This window comes from Pseudophryne corroboree, chromosome 5 (genome assembly GCF_028390025.1).
Source record: "Pseudophryne corroboree isolate aPseCor3 chromosome 5, aPseCor3.hap2, whole genome shotgun sequence".
Taxonomy (NCBI): domain Eukaryota; kingdom Metazoa; phylum Chordata; class Amphibia; order Anura; family Myobatrachidae; genus Pseudophryne; species Pseudophryne corroboree.
Window position 1 is genome coordinate 774971713 of NC_086448.1, and position 21467 is coordinate 774993179.

The 21467-nt window shown below is 46.4% G+C and overlaps 1 protein-coding gene across 1 annotated transcript in view; it reads left to right on the top strand.

The window, feature by feature from the left end:
• Positions 1 to 14173, top strand: part of GARS1 (glycyl-tRNA synthetase 1) — a 131130-nt gene extending 116957 nt beyond the window's left edge. Inside the window, exons 14-17 of the mRNA XM_063924322.1 lie at positions 2661 to 2770; positions 9245 to 9338; positions 11911 to 12101; positions 13890 to 14173. Coding sequence (XP_063780392.1) covers positions 2661 to 2770; positions 9245 to 9338; positions 11911 to 12101; positions 13890 to 14015 — 521 coding nt within the window. The 3' untranslated portion in view covers positions 14016 to 14173. The remainder of the gene's footprint in view (positions 1 to 2660; positions 2771 to 9244; positions 9339 to 11910; positions 12102 to 13889) is intronic.
• Positions 14174 to 21467: the final 7294 nt, after the last annotated feature.

The following is a 21467-nucleotide window of genomic DNA, read 5'->3' on the forward strand; positions in this document are numbered from 1 at the left end:
GCGCACGCAGTTCATTACTCAGCCCATTCAGTGCTCATTGAGTGTTCCTGCACTCCGCATTATTCCTATTCATGTTGTTGGTACAATGAGATGCCTTGCGTCCTTGTGTGGGGTTTCCAGGCTCCGGCGTGGTAGAACACAGGCAATAAGTGCTCGCTCCTGTGAGAAGAATAGTGAATTGCAATGACTCGCTGCCCACGCCTGTAGCTCTCAGTCACTGTGCCGCCAGTCAGACCGCATCATCCTTTCATCGCAGCTTCTAGCAGTAGTCATGGAAACTGCCGGGGATAGAGTCCAAGGTCTTCGTCGCCAAACAAAGTGCTCCTGTTAGAACAACTAGGAATAGAGAACTGCATGCAACGCTCTTGTGTGTGCACTCCCAGCAAATCACTAATACTCAGTAAATTGTCTTTATTTTGGCTCTTTTGTTCTAATTGGCAGAACATTCATTATTGGCATTTGACTTCTGTTGCCTATTCCGTCATACTCCCCCCCCCCCCCCCCCCCCCCCCCCCCCCCCCTACCTCTCTGCTCTAGCTCTGGATCTGATGTAGGCTAGGTCTTATACAGCGTCAGGGATTGTTACTCCGCCAGAGTGTAACTGATTCAGGGACATCACTGGGTCCTAGCGTTTGGTGGGCCGCATGCTAATGGATATAGTCCCCGCCGTAGAATGGGTGCGACCAGCTGCGTGTAGGCTACAGATAATGAAACTTCCAGGTGTCTTCCTGCAGAGTATCATCTAACCCTGCATGTTCCTCTAGTCTTATGCAGTATTGTCACCTAAACTCCGTACGGGGCCAATCAGACTGAGAGTGGGCGCCACACAGCGCTTCCCGTGTTACGTAGCTGAACCGTTCTGGAATGTTAGTGCACTGGGCTCATGGGCATTCATTTTAAGTATTTAATGCACTTTTACAGACTGGCGGAGGCAGAGTGACGCTGATACGCCAGAAAATGACGGAAGGGAGGCCAGCCGGTACACACAATCTGACACCTTTGCTTTGTGTCGATTTCAACATTGCTGCAGCACCCACCAGCGTGTCTTTAGATGGAAAGCTCTTAAACCAGGGATTACTGTACAAAGGCACTGCCTTAACTTTTAACTAGAAACCTAGAATGTGACGGAAGATGATAACCACTTGGCCCGTCTAGTCTGCCCCATTTTTTTAATCTTTATATAACCTTAACTTAATTTCATCCTCCGTTTTGTGTAAGGGTAATAATCATATGCTTATCCCAAGTGTGTTTTTCAAGGCCCGTGTGTATGATGCCTCTAGAACAGAGATTTTCAACCTTTTACAACTCGCGGCACACTGAACAAGATTTAAATATTGCCAAGGCACACTCCTATATAATGGTGATGCATGGTGCAGTTGCGTGTCCTAGGATGTCATGTCGCAGCTTCTCCATAGGCAACTCCTCAGCCACATCTGAGAGCCAGAAAAGCCCAACACTGCCCGGGCCCAAAATTAGAACTGGCTCTGCAACCACTAAACCCTCCAGTATTGATTGTTCCAGGGCCTCAGTAGCGGCAGCACTCTGACGGGCCTGGCTCTGCTTCTATGGCGGCACACCTGGAGACTGCTCAGGGCACACTAGTGTGCTACGGCACAGTGGTTGAAAAACACTGCTCTAGAGGACCTGCCAGGTGCCCCACCGCACAACCTGAGTCTCATGAATCACCTGGCACTCTGCCTTCAGACGTTCAGGTCTCTGTGCAATGTAAGAGAGGACCACCTGGGGCAGCAGCTCTGCACTCATTATACTACTGTCACACAGGGCTTTATATACACAAATTATTGCTGGCAGGATCACTCTAATGGGTATAATTACTAAGGTGTGAGTTTTTTTCTAGAAGTGGAGATGTTACCCATAGCAACCAATCAGATTATAGCTATTATCCTATAGAAGTAGCTAGATTAATGTTAAGTGGAGTCTGGTTGCTATGGGCAACATCTCAACTTCTAAAAAAAACTCACACCTTATTTAATATACCCATAAGGGCCCGAGTGTGAGTCAAACACATCTGGGCTGCTTCTCCCCTATGCATTGTACTTGCATATGCCAATGCAACAATCGGCCAAATGAAGTCACAAATCTCTGCATTTTAAAAGGTCAAGCCTAATCCCAAACGCTGTTCTAGCGTCCACCGACGCAACGTTCTTCATTAATATCAGCACTTGCACCAGCTCCATGCTAGGCGGGAGAGATCCGTCTGATACGGGTGTCCCTTACCCCGTATGCATGAGTTAAAATCGCACAGAGAGAGATGTACATACGCGGCCAGGACACTTCTATCAGAAATAGCCGCTCTCTGCAACTTTATACTCTCTGCCCTATCGCCGTCAAGTAATGCCTACTTTGTGCTAGTCTCTGTTTGTGCTAAATGTGGCACACGCACCTACTGGCGACATCGGCGGAGCATGCGCACACCATGTTTTACATGAGTAGTCTGTTTTCAAACTACAGATGCAGACTGGGAATCAGGCCACAAGTATGGGTAATGTTGTTCTAATGTGTGTTGGAGAGATGCAGTGGGAGAGATGAGGAAGAACATTGTGTGTTGGGGTTAGTGTGGGAGACAAATGCCTGGGCCTATGGATTCTTGTGGGTAAATCTTGTGCTTCCCTCATTATGTTTTATCCCTGTGCTTTCAGTGGAGGAAATAGTGCCAAATGTCATTGAGCCGTCATTTGGTCTTGGAAGAATCATGTACACCGTTTTAGAACACACATTCCAGGTCCGACAAGGGGACGAGCAGAGGACGGTAAGGCTCATCTCCGCAGACGCTGCACCAATCGCTGACAGAGATTCCCTATAAATCCCTACCGATCCAATTCATTTCCAACCCCCATATTGTAGTCAAATCCACCTGTGCTTTAATCCCACAAGGCTTGTGGAATTATCTGGTACACATCGCAGTGCTTTTCCCATTATAATTCCCCCCCCAACAGCCAGATAGTAGCAGAGACGTTGGAGCCAGAAGATCTTGGTAATATGCTGAAATGCTATACAGGTTTAGTATCCCTTATCCAAAATGCTTGGGACCAGAGGTATTTTGGATATGGGATTTTTCCGTATTTTGGAATAATTGCATACCATAATGAGATATTATGGTGATGGGACATAAATATAAGCACAGAATGCATTTATGTTTCATATACACAGCCTGAAGGTAATTTTAGCCAATATTTTTTATAACTTTGTGCATTAAACAAAGTGTGTGTACATTCACACAATTCATTTATGTTTCATATGCACCTTATAGACACAGCCTGAAGGTAATTTAATACAATATTTCTCTAACGTCCTAGTGGATGCTGGGACTCCGTCAGGACCATGGGGAATAGCGGGCTCCGCAGGAGACAGGGCACATCTAAATAAAGCTTTTAGGATCACATGGTGCGTACTGGCTCCTCCCCCTATGACCCTCCTCCAAGCCCCAGTTAGGTTTTTGTGCCCGTCCGAGAAGGGTGCAATCTAGGTGGCTCTCCTAAAGAGCTGCTTAGAAAAAGTTTTTTTTTTAGGTTTAAATCTCAGTGAATCCTGCTGGCAACAGGATCACTGCATCGAGGGACTTAGGGGAGAGATTTCCAACTCACCTGCGTGCAGGATGGATTGGAGTCTTAGGCTACTGGACACTTAGCTCCAGAGGGAGTCGGAACACAGGTCCTCCTGGGGTTCGTCCCGGAGCCGCGCCGCCGATCCCCCTTACAGACGCTGAAGACGGAGGTCCGGAAAGCAGGCGGCAGAAGACTCCTCAGTCTTCATGAAGGTAGCGCACAGCACTGCAGCTGTGCGCCATTGTTGCTACACGTCTCACTGATTCAGTCACGGAGGGTGCAGGGCGCTGCTGGGGGCGCCCTGGGCAGCAATATTAAATACCTTTAGTGGCAAAATAAATACATCACATATAGCCATTAAGGCTATATGTATGTATTTAACCCAGGCCAGTTTTCTTAAAACCCGGGAGAAAAGCCCGCCGAAAAAGGGGCGGAGCTTATTCTCCTCAGCACTCAGCGCCATTTTCCTGCTCAGCTCCGCTGGTGAGGAAGGCTCCCAGGACTCTCCCCTGCACTGCACTACAGAAACAGGGTAACAAAGAGAAGGGGGGCATAATTTGGCGATATTGATATATTAAAAGCGCTTATATCAAAAACAACACCTTCTAGGGTTGTTTATATACATTTATAGCGCTTTTGGTGTGTGCTGGCAAACTCTCCCTCTGTCTCCCCAAAGGGCTAAGAGGGTCCTGTCTTCGATTAGAGCATTCCCTGTGTGGCTGCTGTGTGTCGGTACGTGTGTGTCGACATGTATGAGGACGATGTTGGTGTGGAGGCAGAGCAATTGCCGGTAATGGTGATGTCACCCCCTAGGGAGTCGACACCGGAATGGATGGCTTTAGTTATGGAATTACGTGATAATGTTAGCACATTACAAAAGTCAGTTGACGAAATGAGACGGCCGGAAAACCAGTTAGTACCGGCTCAGGCGTCTCAGACACCGTCAGGGGCTGTAAAACGTCCCTTACCTCAGTCAGTCGACACGGGTACCGACACAGATGAATCTAGTGTCGACGGTGAAGAAACAAACGTATTTTCCAATAGGGCCACACGTTATATGATCACGGCAATGAAGGAGGCTTTGCAGATCTCTGATACTGCTGGTACCTCAAAAAGGGGTATTATGTGGGGGGTGAAAAAACTACCTGTAGCTTTTCCAGAATCAGAGGAATTGAATGACGTGTGTGACGAAGCGTGGGTTAACCCAGATAGAAAACTGCTAATTTCCAAGAAGTTATTGGCATTATACCCTTTCCCACCAGAGGTTAGGGCGCGCTGGGAAACACCCCCTAGGGTGGATAAGGCGCTCACACGTTTATCAAAGCAAGTGGCGTTGCCGTCTCCTGATACGGCCGCCCTCAAGGATCCAGCAGATAGGAGGCTGGAAACTACACTGAAGAGTATATACACACATACTGGTGTTATACTGCGACCGGCAGTAGCCTCAGCCTGGATGTGCAGTGCTGGGGTAGTGTGGTTGGATTCTCTGACTGAAAATATTGATACCCTGGATAGGGACAGTATTTTATTGACTCTAGAGCAATTAAAGGATGCTTTTCTTTATATGCGAGATGCTCAGAGGGATATTTGTACTCTAGCATCAAGAGTAAGCGCGATGTCCATATCTGCCAGAAGAAGTTTATGGACGCGACAGTGGTCAGGTGATGCGGATTCCAAAAGGCATATGGAAGTATTGCCATATAAAGGAGAGGAATTATTTGGGGTCGGTCTTTCGGACCTGGTGGCCACGGCAACTGCCGGCAAATCCACTTTTTTACCTCAGACCCCCTCCCAACAGAAAAAGACACCGTCTTTTCAGCCGCAGTCCTTTCGCTCCTATAAAAACAAGCGACCAAAAGGACAGTCTTATCTGCCGCGAGGCAGAGGAAAGGGTAAGAGAGGGCAGCAAGCAGCCCCTGCCCAGGACCAGAAGCCCGCCCCGGGTTCTACAAAGCCATCAGCATGACGCTGGGGCTTTACAAGCGGACTCAGGAGCGGTGGGGGGTCGACTCAAGATTTTCAGCAATCAGTGGGCTCGCTCACAAGTGGACCCGTGGATCCTGCAGATAATATCTCAGGGTTACATGTTGGAGTTCGAAAGGTCTCCCCCTCGCCGGTTCCTAAAGTCTGCTTTACCAACGTCTCCCTCATAAAGGACGTCGGTTTTGGAAGCCATTCACAAGCTGTATTCTCAGCAGGTGATAGTCAAGGTACCCCTCCTACAATAGGGAAAGGGGTATTATTCCACACTATTTGTGGTACCGAAGCCGGACGGTTCGGTAAGACCTATTCTAAACCTGAAATCCTTGAACCTGTACATACAGAAATTCAAGTTCAAGATGGAGTCACTCAGAGCAGTGATAGCGAATCTGGAAGAAGGGGACTTCATGGTGTCCCTGGACATAAAAGATGCTTATCTGCATGTCCCAATTTACCCTTCACACCAAGGGTATCTCAGGTTCGTGATACAAGACTGTCATTATCAGTTTCAAACGCTGCCGTTTGGTTTGTCCACGGCCCCTCGGGTCTTTACCAAGGTAATGACCGAAATGATGGTTCTTCTACGAAGAAAAGGCGTATTAATTATCCCTTACTTGGACGATCTCCTGATAAGGGCAAAGTCCAGAGAACAGCTGGAAGTCGGTGTAGCACTAACCCAGGTAGTGCTTCAGCAACACGGGTGGATTCTGAATCTTCCAAAATCTCAATTGACCCCGACAACTCGTCTGCTGTTCCTGGGAATGATTCTGGACACGGTTCAGAAAAAGGTGTTTCTCCCGGAGGAGAAAGCAAGGGAGTTATCCGAACTTGTCAGGAACCTCCTAAAACCAGGAACTGTGTCAGTACATCAATGCACAAGAGTCCTGGGAAAGATGGTGGCTTCTTACGAAGCGATTCCATTCGGCAGATTCCATGCACGGACATTTCAGTGGGATCTGCTGGACAAATGGTCCGGATCGCATCTGCACATGCATCAGCGGATAACACTGTCACCAAGAACAAGGTTGTCTCTCCTGTGGTGGTTGCAGAGTGCCCATCTGTTAGAGGGCCGCAGATTCGGCATACAGGACTGGCTCCTGGTGACTACGGATGCCAGCCTACGAGGCTGGGGAGCAGTCACACAGGGAAGAAACTTCCAGGGCGTGTGGTCAAACCTGGAGACGTCCCTTCACATAAATATACTGGAGCTAAGAGCGATCTACAATGCTCTAAGCCTGGCAAAATCGCTGCTTCAGGGTCAGCCGGTGTTGATCCAGTCGGACAACATCACGGCAGTCGCCCACGTAAACCGACAAGGCGGCACGAGAAGCAGAAGAGCAATGACAGAAGCTGCAAGGATTCTGCGCTGGGCGGAGAATCATGTCATAGCACTGTCAGCAGTGTTCATCCCGGGAGTGGACAACTGGGAAGCAGACTTCCTCAGCAGACACGACCTTCACCCGGGAGAGTGGGGACTTCATCCAGAAGTCTTCCACATGATTGTGAACCGTTGGGAAAGACCAAAGGTGGACATGATGGCGTCTCGCCTCAACAAAAAATTGGACAGATATTGCGCCAGGTCAAGAGACCCTCAGGCAATAGCTGTGGACGCTCTGGTAACACCGTGAGTGTACCAGTCAGTGTATGTGTTCCCTCCTCTGCCTCTCATACCAAAGGTACTGAGAATTATACGGAAAAGAGGAGTAAGAACAATACTGGTGGCTCCGGACTGGCCAAGAAGAACTTGGTATCCGGAACTTCAAGAGATGCTCACGGAGGATCCATGGCCTCTACCTCTAAGAAGGGATCTGCTTCAGCAGGGACCTTGTATGTTCCAAGACTTACCGCGTCTGCGTTTGACGGCATGGCGGTTGAACGCCGGATTCTAAAAGAAAAGGGCATTCCAGAGGAAGTTATTCCTACCTTGATTAAGGCTAGAAAGGAAGTGACTGTACAACATTATCACCGCATTTGGCAAAAATATGTTGCGTGGTGTGAGGCCAAGAAGGCTCCAACGGAAGAATTTCAATTGGGTCGATTCTTACATTTCCTGCAAGCAGGATTGTCTATGGGCCTAAAATTGGGGTCCATTAAAGTTCAAATTTCGGCCTTATCAATCTTCTTCCAGAAGGAATTGGCATCAGTGCCTGAAGTACAAACTTTTGTCAAAGGTGTACTACATATACAACCCCCAATAGTGCCTCCAGTGGCACCGTGGGATTTGAACGTAGTTTTGAATTTTCTCAAATCTCATTGGTTTGAGCCTCTAAAATCGGTAGATTTAAAATACCTTACATGGAAGGTAACCATGCTATTGGCCCTGGCTTCAGCCAGGAGAGTTTCAGAGTTGGCGGCTTTATCATACAAAGGCCCATATCTGATTTTCCATTCGGACAGGGCAGAACTGCGGACACGTCCTCATTTTCTCCCTAAGGTGGTTTCGGCTTTTCACTTGAACCAGCCTATTGTGGTGCCTGCGGCTACTAGCGACTTGGAGGACTCCAAGTTACTGGACGTTGTCAGAGCATTAAAAATATATATTTCAAGGACAGCTGGAGTCAGAAAATCTGACTCGTTGTTTATATTGTATGCACCCAACAAGATGGGTGCTCCTGCGTCTAAACAGACGATTGCACGTTGGATCTGTAGCACAATCCAACTTGCACATTCTGTGGCAGGCCTGCCACAGCCTAAATCTGTAAAGGCCCACTCCACAAGGAAAGTGGGCTCATCTTGGGCGGCTGCCCGAGGGGTCTCGGCATTACAACTTTGCCGAACAGCTACGTGGTCAGGGGAGAACACGTTTGTAAAATTTTACAAATTTGATACTCTGGCTAAGGAGGACCTGGAGTTCTCTCATTCGGTGCTGCAGAGTCATCCGCACTCTCCCGCCCGTTTGGGAGCTTTGGTATAATCCCCATGGTCCTGACGGAGTCCCAGCATCCACTAGGACGTTAGAGAAAATAAGAATTTACTTACCGATAATTCTATTTCTCATAGTCCGTAGTGGATGCTGGGCGCCCATCCCAAGTGCGGATTGTCTGCAATACTTGTACATAGTTATTGTTACAAAGATCGGGTTATTACTATTGTTGTGAGCCATCTTTTCAGAGGCTACTTCGTTTTTTGTTATCATACTGTTAACTGGGTTCAGATCACAAGTTGTACGGTGTGATTGGTGTGGCTGGTATGAGTCTTACCCGGGATTCAAGATCCTTCCTTATTGTGTACGCTCGTCCGGGCACAGTACCTAACTGAGGCTTGGAGGAGGGTCATAGGGGGAGGAGCCAGTACGCACCATGTGATCCTAAACTTTATTTAGATGTGCCCTGTCTCCTGCGGAGCCCGCTATTCCCCATGGTCCTGACGGAGTCCCAGCATCCACTACGGACTATGAGAAATAGAATTATCGGTAAGTAAATTCTTATTTTTTAATAACTGTGTGTATTAAACAAAGTTTGTGTACATTGAGCCATCAAAAAACAAAAGTTTCACTATCTCACTCTCGCTCAAAAAAGTCCGTATTTCGGAATATTCCGTATTTCGGATATTTGGATATGGGATACTCAACCTGTATTGATTGAGTTTTGGGGTTTGTTTTATTTACATATACTAAAAACACTTTGTAGTGACAATAGTTCCAGCGGTTGATGCTGACCGCACTAATCTCTGTTTCCTGTTTTTTTTTCTTCCTTCAGTACTTTAGTTTTCCAGCCATAGTAGCTCCATATAAGTGTTCGGTGCTCCCGCTAAGCCAAAATCAGGAATTCATGCCTTTCGTGAAGGAGCTGTGTAAGTGTCTGTCACTGGTATTATGTACAGGAGGAAAGCTTGGTACCTTTATAGATCACAGTGATTGTGTAATGAGTGGGGTAGATGTGATGGACAGGATAGGGGTGTCTTGTATAGCTACGGGATTGGGTGTATAGGTACGTGATAAGGACAGTATACTGGTGGGTATATAGAGCAGTACTACAGTATATTATGTATCATTGGTAAGGACAGAACACTGTATGGTGGACATACAGAAGAAGATAGCATGCTATATAGCTCTGGGATTGTGTTCAGGTTAACTGGAAAGGACGTGGGTGGGTGCGTGTGTGTGTGTCTCTCTCTCTCTCTCTATATATATATATATATATATATATATATATATATATATATATATTGCTCAAAAAAATAAAGGGAACACTAAAATAACACATCCTAGATCTGAATGAATGAAATATTCTTATTAAATACTTTGTTCTTTGCATAGTTGAATGTGCTGACAAAAAAATCACACAAAAATTATCAATGGAAATCAAATTTACTAACCCATGGAGGTCTGGATTTGGAGTCACCCTCAATATTAAAGTGGAAAAACACACTACAGGCTGATCCAACTTTGATGTAATGTCCTTAAAACAAGTCAAAATGAGGCTCAGTAGTGTGTGTGGCCTCCACGTGCCTGTATGACCTCCCTACAACCCACACAAGTGGCTCAGGAAGTGCAGCTCATCCAGGATGGCACATAAATGCGAGCTGTGGCAAGAAGGTTTGCTGTGTCTGTCAGCGTAGTGTCCAGAACATGGAGGCGCTACCAGGAGACAGGCCAGTACATCAGGAGATGTGGAGGAGGCCGTAGGAGGGCAACAACCCAGCAGCAGGACCGCTACCTCCGCCTTTGTGCAAGGAGGAACACTACCAGAGCCCTGCAAAATAACTTCCAGCAAGCCACAAATGTGCATGTGTCTACTCAAACGATCAGAAACAGACTCCATGAGGGTGGTATGAGGGCCCGACGTCCACAAGTGGGGGTTGTGCTTACAGCCCAACACCGTGCAGGACGTTTTGCATTTGCCAGAGAACACCAAGATTGGCAAATTCGCCACTGGCGCCCTGTGCTCTTCACAGATGAAACAGGTTCTCACTGAGCACATGTGACAGACGTGACAGAGTCTGGAGACGCCAAGGAGAACATTCTGCCTGCAACATCCTCCAGCATGACCGGTTTGGCAGTGGGTCAGTAATGGTGTGGGGTGGCATTTCTTTGAGGGGCTGCACAGCCCTCCATGTTCTCGCCAGAGGTAGCCTGACTACCATTAGGTACCGAGATGAGATCATCAGACCCCTTGTGAGACCATATGCTGGTGCGGTTGGCCCTGGGTTCCTCCTAATGCAAGACAATGCTAGACCTCATGTGGCTGGAGTGTGTCAGCAGTTCCTGCAAGACGAAGGCATTGATGCTATGGACTGGCCCGCCTGTTCCCCAGACCTGAATCCAATTGAGCACATCTGGCACATCATGTCTCGCTCCATCCACCAAAGCCACGTTGCACCACAGACTGTCCAGGAGTTGGTGGATGCTTTAGTCCAGGTCTGGGAGGAGATCCCTCAGGAGACCATCCGCCACCTCATCAGGAGCATGCCCAGGCGTTGTAGGGAGGTCATACAGGCACGTGGAGGCCACACACACTACTGAGCCTCATTTTGACTTGTTTTAAGGACATTACTTCAAAGTTGGATCAGCCTGTAGTGTGTTTTTCCACTTTAATATTGAGGGTGATTCCAAATCCAGACCTCCGTGCGTTAATAAATTTGATTTCCATTGATAATTTTTGTGTGATTTTGTTGTCAGCACATTGAACTATGTAAAGAACAAAGTATTTAATAAGAATATTTCATTCATTCAGATCTAGGATGTGTTATTTTAGTGTTCCCTTTATTTTTTTGAGCAGTGTATATATATTTTAGTGTATGATGGTATATATTTAATGTGACTATGATTGTAAGGGTTACATGGTTAGGACAGTGTATGGTGGTATATAGAGGAAGATGATGTTATATTATACAGTGTTGGTGTAAGGGTTACATGGTTAGGACAGTGTAAGGTGGTATATATAGGAAGATGATGGTATATTATACAGTGTTGGTGTAAGGGTTACACGGTTAGGACAGTGTAAGGTGATACATAGAGGAAGATGATGGTATATTATACAGTGTTGGTGTAAGGGTAACACAGTTTGGTCAGTGTAAAGTGGTATATAGAGGAAGAGGAAGGTATATTATACGGTGTTGGTGTAAGGGTTACATGGTTAGGACAGTGCAAGGGGATATATAGAGGAAGATGATTCTATGTTGCATTGTGTTGGGATTGCTGGTTACAGTAAGGGGTCAATTCAATTAGCTGCAAGGGTGGCAAGTTGCCATTGTAATGGTGTGGAAATGCCCTATGGTTTTGTGCACTTGGTCCTGCCAACAGTAATCCATTATTCAGTAGCTGTGCTTACTCGCACCTCGCAAGGGATCTCGTGAGTAATTGAATTGACCACTAAGTGTCTATGTCTGCAACTAACATCTATACATTTACCTTTCTCTGTAGCGGAGGCTTTAACTAAGAACGGCGTGTCTCACAAAGTAGATGATTCCTCTGGATCCATCGGGAGGCGCTACGCTCGGACAGATGAGATCGGTGTTGCCTTTGGTATCACAATAGACTTTGATACAGTGAATCGCACTCCACATACTGCAACACTCAGAGACCGTGACACAATGCGGCAAATAAGAGCCGAGGTAATAATACTGTTAATGCGTTATATAGCATGTATGATATCATTTCAAGTGGGTAGGTTCTGTATGCCATTCCCCAGCAGGTTTGTGTGTAACAAGGTTTTGTATTCTATAGAGCTGAGAAACAACCTGCATGTTAGAACGTTGAGCTCGTCATACCCAGGCCTAGCCTATGATATCGCAGCCAGTATTAGGAATGTAATATACAATGGTAGCTGCTCAATCAATCCAGTAATACTAGAATCCACCCTGCCCCCCAGGTGCTGAAAGTGAGGCGTTATTCTAGACAAGAACAGGTTGGGTTTCCCCAGCACGCCAATGAGCATCAGTAACTAGACTTGAACGCTATATGGTGATAGAAAATTCAGTGATCTACGTTACATATATCTGCAAACATATAGCTAAGCCTCCAGGCTACTCCACGGCGTCTCTGATACTGGAGGTACCTAATACAAAGTCTAAGTCCGGGGTACAGAACCCCACCAAGCCGGCGAAGGCTAGCCACCCCGGGGCAGCACGTTAGTGAATATTAATAAGAAAGAAGCAAAAGCTTTGTATTAAAAGGAATGTAACAGATGCACAGAATATTTCAGATGAAGACTGCTTAGCCACGTGTAGGCATATTCCCTATGGAAATGAAATAAGAAACTTGTAACCAATCGCAATGTCTCAGAGTAGTGATGTCAGGCTCGGGTCATCCACGCATGCAAGTGGAGCACAGTCCTTTTAGACTAAAGGTGACATCTTGACCACCGTCACCCACACAACACTGCCACGTTTTCGAAGACCATGCAAATGGCTGCTTTATCTACTAATAGAATTTATGAATTCAAACTAATTTTCTAAATTTACAATATACAGAAACCTAATTATATATGTTGTGTAATAAACGGATATAAAGTTTTAGAAGTAAAGTGTGCCACCAGCGTCCTTTTATTACATCCTATAGGAACTATGACATAATTGGTGTATGTTGTACATATTCTGCCATGTTTTCTCAACTGCAGAGTTCACAATGAACTGTCTGAGGATTTGCTCCGTGGTCTCTACAACTCTTGCCCTACTGCCATTAGATCAGCACCTTCATCCTCACTGTGGCTTGTACATGTCCTGCCCTACTGCAATGTTCATTGAATTACCTAGTACTTTACTTCTAGGATACTTTTTGTACTTTTCAGTCATGTCTTCCTATCATAAGTTCCAGGGTTTGTTTTCTGTAGCTCTGGGAACTGCCAGAGTTTTGCTTGTTCCCTGCCTCGTAAATTGTGCAATCCAGGGACCAGTATTGTTTCCTCTTTAAGGCCCCCCCAAATTAATTGCGCCACGCAGATATAAATGTGCCAAACAGATATATACACCTGCGTAGAAAGTGCTGATGCAAGGCAGGAAGTTTTCAAGAACAGTACAATAGTAGGGAGATAGGCTGGAGAATGGAAGGGAAGACCTTTTATAATAGATTTAAGTGTGTCTAGTTGTGGAATTTTCTTTGAAGCTTCTGCACAGAGTTGGTCTTCAAGAAGAGATTTGATATGAGGCCCACTTGCCTTTCTATTCATATCGCACACTGTTGTAGAATATATAGGGTGCTACGTTTGTGAACAGCGTGCTTGATGGCACATACGGGTTGTGTATGAGAAAGTTGTATGGGTGACCCATAGCAACAATATGGATGTTGCTCTAGTAGAGAAATGGAATATTGGCACTGCTGCCCACCAGTTTATGTTCTCTCCCAAGGTGTGAACAGAACAAATTGTAATTATGGCAAAGTATAATCTTCGTCTGTCGTTTTAGATCTCGGAGCTTCCTGGCATCATCCAAGGTCTGGCTAATGGTTTCCTGGCTTGGGCAGAGGTGGAGAAGAAATATCCTGTGTTCGAGGGGCAGGAGACCGGCAAGAAGGACACGACTGAGGAATAGAAGATGCAGATTGGGCCCATTTTACCAGTGACCCTGATGTTCGAAATTTTATCCAGTTGACAATTAAGGGAAACAGGCATTTTCTAATGCTTACAGGGATAATCCTTAATTATCACTTCCATGTAAAGCTCTCTGACATTAAACCACATGATCATTTATTTGCCTTTTGTCAGTCTCTTTAATTTCAAATATATTAAATAGTCAGCTGAAGAAGGTTTGCTAGGAAATGGGATCGCGTTAGAAGGCCGGTGATATCTGTGTTTTGTAATAAAAATAAAAAACTAATTATCTGAGATAGCTGCCAAAAAATGTGCTGCCATGTTTTATCTGCATGTCCAATTTTGCTTTTCAGGCACTTTTTAAACAATTTAATGAGGTTGAAATCAGATAACCTTGTTGAGAAAGGCTTTTATTAATGCATGTGCATTGTAGACATTCTGAGGATGCTTATTGTCTAGCTTAGGCTGCGGTGGGAATCTCTTGGGGGAGGGGTTAGGGATAGTGGGAAAACTTACAAAAACCACCGGGTCAGACACAAAAGTGACATAACTGCTGGGACCTGGGAGCCGCTAGGAGACTGTAAGACCACTAAACCACCAGGGGTGGTTTGTTGACAGTTGATCATGTCTACATATCCGGGTTTACATGAGGAATTTTGTCTTGGTCACTGTAGATTCATCTTACCACACTCTGCACCACTGCTGGCTGCTGGAATGGTTCTGACGAGTATTTCATGTTTCTTCCGCGCTATCTACTGGTTTGGTTTTATGTCTACACACACATTGATGACCAGTAACCAGTTGTAGACCAGGCCCGGCGACCTGTGGCTCTCCAGCTGTTGAGAAACTACAAATCCCAACATGCCCTGCCACATTATTACGGTTAGGTCATTCTAAAACTGTGGCACAGCATGCTGGGATGTGTAGTTTCACAACAGCTGGAGAGCTACAGGTTGGCCAGGCCTGTTGTAGGCCTTGAAAAAAATCAATTTAGGCTGTGATAACGGATGTGGTATATTTTGTAGACTTTCATTATGCCAGCATGAGAATGTTGACATGCCGACATTGACCACAATGACATTCGTCATGTTGACAAAACGTCCTTGGTGGTGGCTTTTCTGGCACAGCGTGTCTAGTGGCTCCAGTGGTGTCTAATGGAGGTCAGGATCACTTCCAGTAGATCTTGTATCGGTAGTCCTAACCCTAACCTCTCCTCTCTAACCCTCTGCTGCTGGTCCGTGCAGAATGTTGACATTTCATATGGCACACCCACAAATCAGGGTGGTTATGTGCCATTGCGTTATCACTGGAAAGCCTTTTTTTCCATAAAGACAGATCTGACCTTGCTTCGATGGACATGCGCAAAAATAAAAAAATTTCTGCCCATGCACCGAGTCCATGCACACACATAAACTTGAGTCCATGAAGTGAGATCCGTGTGAGTCAGAATAAGCCACAAGGCGCACTTACAATGATCTGCTGTGGCCAGTGTTGGACTGGAGCATAAAGGGCCCACCAGGGGAATGCAGTGGTAGGGGCCTTTGGTTAGAGGCTTGGCTAACCATTAGTGGGTGCATGGTCTGTGCCCCTTGATAAATATACTTAGTAAATACTGCTAGTGCATGCAATATAATGTTCCAGGTTAATAACAGCAATGCACTGTAGAAAGTACTGTACCTCATTGTCCTGTGCAGTATAATGTAACACACACCTACACATATACATTACTCAAGTGCCCCAACAGCCATGGAGAGACGCTCTTTCTAACTTGGCTTATATTAATGACTTACAATTAGTGTTCCTGTTCTATTTAGCACAATCCTGTCATTGGATAGGTTTTTGATTTTTTTCTTTATTTTGAATAAATATTAGCAATTTTCATATACAGTGTTACCAGAAGAGATTTGGGGTTTTTTTTTCCCAGAAAAGAAGAAAACCTAGAACATTTGTTTGGTAAAATTATTAGTAATTCCTGATCAGACAAACGCCAGAAATATGGCAAAAGGGCTTCCCCTTGTGCAACAAAACACCTCTGGCCATTAAATGGTTAACAATCCAGTATACATTGTGTTCTTTAAGGAGGCAGACCTAAATGAAACGCTTACTCCCAGAGCACATTATACGTAGATGGTAAAAAACCTATTTCTCTAACGTCCTAGTGGATGCTGGGGACTCCGTCAGGACCATGGGGAATAGCGGGCTCCGCAGGAGACAGGGCACATCTAAAAAGCTTTTTAGGTCACATGGTGTGTACTGGCTCCTCCCCCTATGACCCTCCTCCAAGCCTCAGTTAGGTTTTTGTACCCGTCCGAGAAGGGTGCAAACTGGATGGCTCTCTTAAGGAGCTGTTTAGTAAAGTTTTTTTTTAGGTTTCTAATCAGTGATTCCTGCTGGCGACAGGATCACTGCAACGAGGGACTTAGGGGAGAGACTTGCAACTCACCTGCGTGCAGGAGGATTGAAGTTTTAGGCTACTGGACACTGAGCTCCAGAGGGAGTCGGAACACAGGTCAGCCTGGGGTTCGTCCCGGAGCCGCGCCGCCGATCCCCCTTACAGACGCTGAAGAAAGACGGCGGAACGGAGGTCCGGAAACAGGCGGCAGAAGACTTCACAGTCTTCAGAGAGGTAGCGCACAGCACTGCAGCTGTGCGCCATTGTTGCTACACGGCTCACTGACACGGTCACGGAGGGTGCAGGGCGCTGCTGGGGGCGCCCTGGGCAGCAATATAAATACCTATTTGGCAAATAAATACATCACATATAGCCATTAAGGCTATATGTATGTATTTAACCCAGGCCAGTTTTCCTAATAACCGGGAGAAAAGCCCGCCGTGAAAGGGGCGGAGCTTATTCTCCTCAGCACTCAGCGCCATTTTCCTGACCAGCTCCGCTGGTGAGGAAGGCTCCCACTCTCCCCTGCACTACAGAAACAGGGTTAAAGAGAAGGGGGGCATAAATTGGCGATATAATTATATATTAAGAGCCCATATATAGAAACAACACCTTCTAGGGTTGTTATATACATTATGGCGCTTTTGGTGTGTGCTGGCAAACTCTCCCTCTGTCTCCCCAAAGGGCTAGTGGGTCCTGTCCTCTATCAGAGCATTCCCTGTATGTGTGTGCTGTAGGTCGGTACGTGTGTGTCGACATGTATGAGGAAAATGTTGGTGAGGAGACGGAGAAAATTGCCTGTAATGGTGATGTCACTCTCTAGGGAGTCGACACCAGAATGGATGGCTTACTTATGGAATTACGTGATAATGTCAACACGCTGCAAGCCGGTTGACGACATGAGACAGCAGGCGGACAAATTAGTATCGGTCCAGGCGTCTCAGACACCGTCAGGGGCTTGTAAAAACGCCCATTTACCTCAGTCGGTCGACAGACACTGACACGGACACTGACCCCAGTGTCGACGGTGAAGAAACAAACGTATTTTTCCTTTAGGGCCACAAGTTACATGTTAAGGGCAATGAAGGAGGTGTTACGTATTTCTGATACCACAAGTACCACAAATAAGGGTATTTTGTAGGGTGGGAATAAACTACTTGTAGTTTTGCCTGAATCAGATAAATTAAATGAAGTGTGTGATGATACGTGGGGTTCCTCCGACAGAAAGTTATGGGCGGTATACCCTTTTTCCCGCCAGTAGTAAGGGCGAGTTGGAAAACACACCTTAGGGTGGACAAGGCGCTCACACGCATATAAAAAACATGGCGTTACCGTTTCCAGATACGGCCGCCCTCAAGGAGCCAGCTGATAGGACGCTGAAAAATATCATAACAGTATATACACACATACTGGTGTTATACTACGACCAGCAATCGCCTCAGCCTGGATGTGCAGCGCTGAGGGGGCTTGGTCGGATTTCCTGACTGAAAATTTTGATACCCTTGACAGGGACAGGATTTTATTGTCTATAGAGCATTTTAGGGATGCATTTCTATATATGTGTGATGCGCAGAGGCATATTTGCATTCTGGCATCAAAGAGTAAATGTGATGTACATATCTGCCAGACGAAGACACGACAGTGGTCAGGTGAGGCAGATTCCAGACGGCATATGGAAGTATTGCCGTATAAAGGGGCGGTCCATTGGACCTGGTGGCCATGGCAACAGCTGAAAAATCCACCTTTTGTTACCCCGAGTCACATATTGGCAGAAAAGGACACAGTCTTTTCAGTCTCAGTCCTTTCGTCCCCATACGGGCAGGCGGGCGAAGGCCAGTCATATCTGCCCAGGGGGAGAGGAAAGGGAAGAAGACTGCAGCAAGCAGCTCATTCCCAGGAACAGAAGCTCCTCACGGCTTCTGCCAAGTCCGCAGCATAACGCTGGGGCCGTACAAGCGGACTCAGGTGCGGTAGGGGGTCATCTCAAGAGTTTCAGCAACACTCGCAAGGGAACTCCGGGATCCTACATGTAATATCCCAGGTGTACATTGGAAATTCGAGACGTCTCCCCCTCACACAATTCACAGGCTGTATTCCCAGCAGGTGATAATCAAAGTACCCTTCTTACAACAAGGAAGGGGGTAGTATTCCACACTATATTGTGGTACTGAAGCCAACCGGCTCGGTGAGATCTGAAATATTTGAACACTTACATACAAGCGTTCAAATCAAGATGGAGTCACTCGGAGCAGTGATAGCGAACCAGGAAGAAGGGGACGATATGATGTCACTGGATATCAGGGACGTTTACCTACAGGTCCAAATTTGCCCTTCTCACCAAGGGTACTTCAGGTTCCTGGTACAGAACTGTCACTATCAGTTCAGACGCTGCCGTTTGGATGGTCCACGGCGCCCCGGGTCTTTACCAAGGTAATGGCCGGAATGATGATTTTTCTTAAAAGAAACATGGACGCTTTCCTGATAAGGGCAAGGTCCAGAGAACAGTTGGAGGCCGGAGTAGCACTATCTTAAGTAGTTCTACGACAGCACGAGTGGATTCTAAATATTCCAAAATCGCAGCTTTTTCCGACGACACGTCTACTGTTCCTAGGGAAGATTCTGGACACAGTCCAGAAAAAAGTGTTCCTCCCAGTGGAGAAAACCAGGGAGTTATCCGAGCTAATCGGGATCCTCCTAAAACCAGGAAAAGTGTCAGTGCATCATTGCACAAGAGTCCTGGTAAAAATGGTTGCTTATTACGAAGCAATTCCATTCGGCAGATTTCCCGCAAGAACTCTTCAGTGGGATCTGCTGGACAAATGGTCCGGATCGCATCCTCAGATGCATCAGCGGATAACCCTATATCCAAGGAAAAGGGTGTCTCTCCTGTGGTGATTACAGAGTGCTCATCTTCTAGAGGGCCGCAGATTCGGCATTCAGGATTGGATGCCGGTGACCACGGAGGCCAGCCTGAGAGGCTGGGGAACAGTCACACAGGGAAAAAATTTCCAGGGAAGTGTGATTAAGTCTGGAGAATTCTCTCCGCATAAATAAGCTTAGAGCAAATTTATAATGCTCTAAACTTAGCTAGACCTCTGCTTCAAGGTCAGCCGGTATTGATCCAGTGGGATAACATCACGGCAGTCGCCCACGTAAACAGAAGGGCGGCACAAGAAGCAGGAGGGCAGTGAAAACTGCAAGGATTTTTCGCTAGGCGGAAAATCATGTGATAGCACTGTCAGCAGTGTTCTTTCCGGGAGTGGACGACTGGGAAGCAGACTTCCTCAGCAGGCATGACCTCCACCCGGGAGAGTGGAAACTTCATAGGGAAGTTTTTCAACATGATTGTGGACCGTTGGCAAAGACCAAAGGTGGACATGATGGCGTCCCGCCCGAACAAAAACGGGACAGGTATTCCGCCAGGTCATGAGACCTTCAAGCGATAGCTGTGGATGTTCTGGTAACACCGTGGGTGTACCAGTCTGTGTATGTGTTCCCTCCTCTGTTTCTCATAACCAGGGTATTGAGAATTATAAGACATAGAGGAGTATGAACTATACTAGTGGCTCCGGATTGGCCAAGAGGGACTTGGTACCCGGAACTTCAAGAAATGCTCACAGAGGACTAAGGGCCTGGGGAGCTAAGAAGGGACTTGATTCAGCAAGTACCATGTCTATTCCAAGACTTACCGCGGCTGCGTTTGACGGCATGGCGGTTGAATGCCGGATCCTGAGGGGAAAAGGCATTCCATAAGAGGTCATACCTACCCTGGTCAAAGCCAGGAAGGAGGTGACCGCACAACGTCATCACCACATGTGGTGAAAATATGTTGCGTGGGTGAGGCCAGGAAGGCTCCACGACGGAAATTCAACTAGGTCGATTTCTACACTTCCTGAAAACAGGAGTGTTTTGGACCTCAAATTGGGGTTCATTAACATTTAAATTTCGGCCCTGTAGATTTTCTTCCAGAAAGAATTGACTTCAGTTCCTGAAGTCCAGATTGTAAAGGATGTATTGCATATACAGCTTTTTTGTGCCCCTAGGGGCACCGTGAGATCTCAACATAGTGTTGGGATTTCTTAAAATCATATTGGTTTGAACCGCTCAAATCTGTGGATATGAAATATCTCACATGGAAAGTGACCATGCTGTTGACAAATATCTCACATGGGAAGTGACCATGTTGTTAGCCCTGGCCTCGGCCAGGCGATTGTCAGAATGGGCGGCTTTGTCTTACAAAAGCCCATATTAAAATTTTCCATTTGAACAGGACAGAACTGGGACTCGTCTCCAGTTTCTTCATGAAGGGGTGTCAGCGTTTTCACCTGAAACAACCTCTTGTGGTGCCTGCGGCTACTAGGGACTTGGAGGACTCCAAGTTACTAGACGTGGTCAGGGCCCTAAAAATATATATATATATATATATATATATATAGTTAGGACGGCTGGAGTCAGAAAGTCTGACTTGCTGTTTATACTGTATACACCCAACAAGCTGGGTGCTCATGCTTCTAAGCAGTCTATTGCACGCTGGATTTGTAGTACAATTCAGCTTGCACATTCTGTGGCAGGCCTGCCACAGACGAAATATGTAGATGCCCATTCCACAAGGAAGGTGGGCTCATCCTGGGCGGCTGCCCGAGGAGTCTCGGCATTACAACTTTGCCGAGCAGCTACGTGGTCAGGGGAGAACACGTTTGTAAAATTTTACAAATTTTGATACTCTGGCTAAGGAGGACCTGGAGTTCTCTCATTCGGTGCTGCAGAGTCATCCGCACTCTCCCGCCCGTTTGGGAGCTTTGGTATAATACCCATGGTCCTGACGGAGTCCCCAGCATCCACTAGGACGTTAGAGAAAATAAGAATTTACTTACCGATAATTCTATTTCTCGTAGTCCGTAGTGGATGCTGGGCGCCCATCCCAAGTGCGGATTGTCTGCAATGCTTGTACATAGTTATTGTTACAAAAATCGGGTTATTACTATTGTTGTGAGCCATCTTTTCGGAGGCTACTTCGTTTTGTTATCATACTGTTAACTGGGTTCAGATCACAAGTTGTAC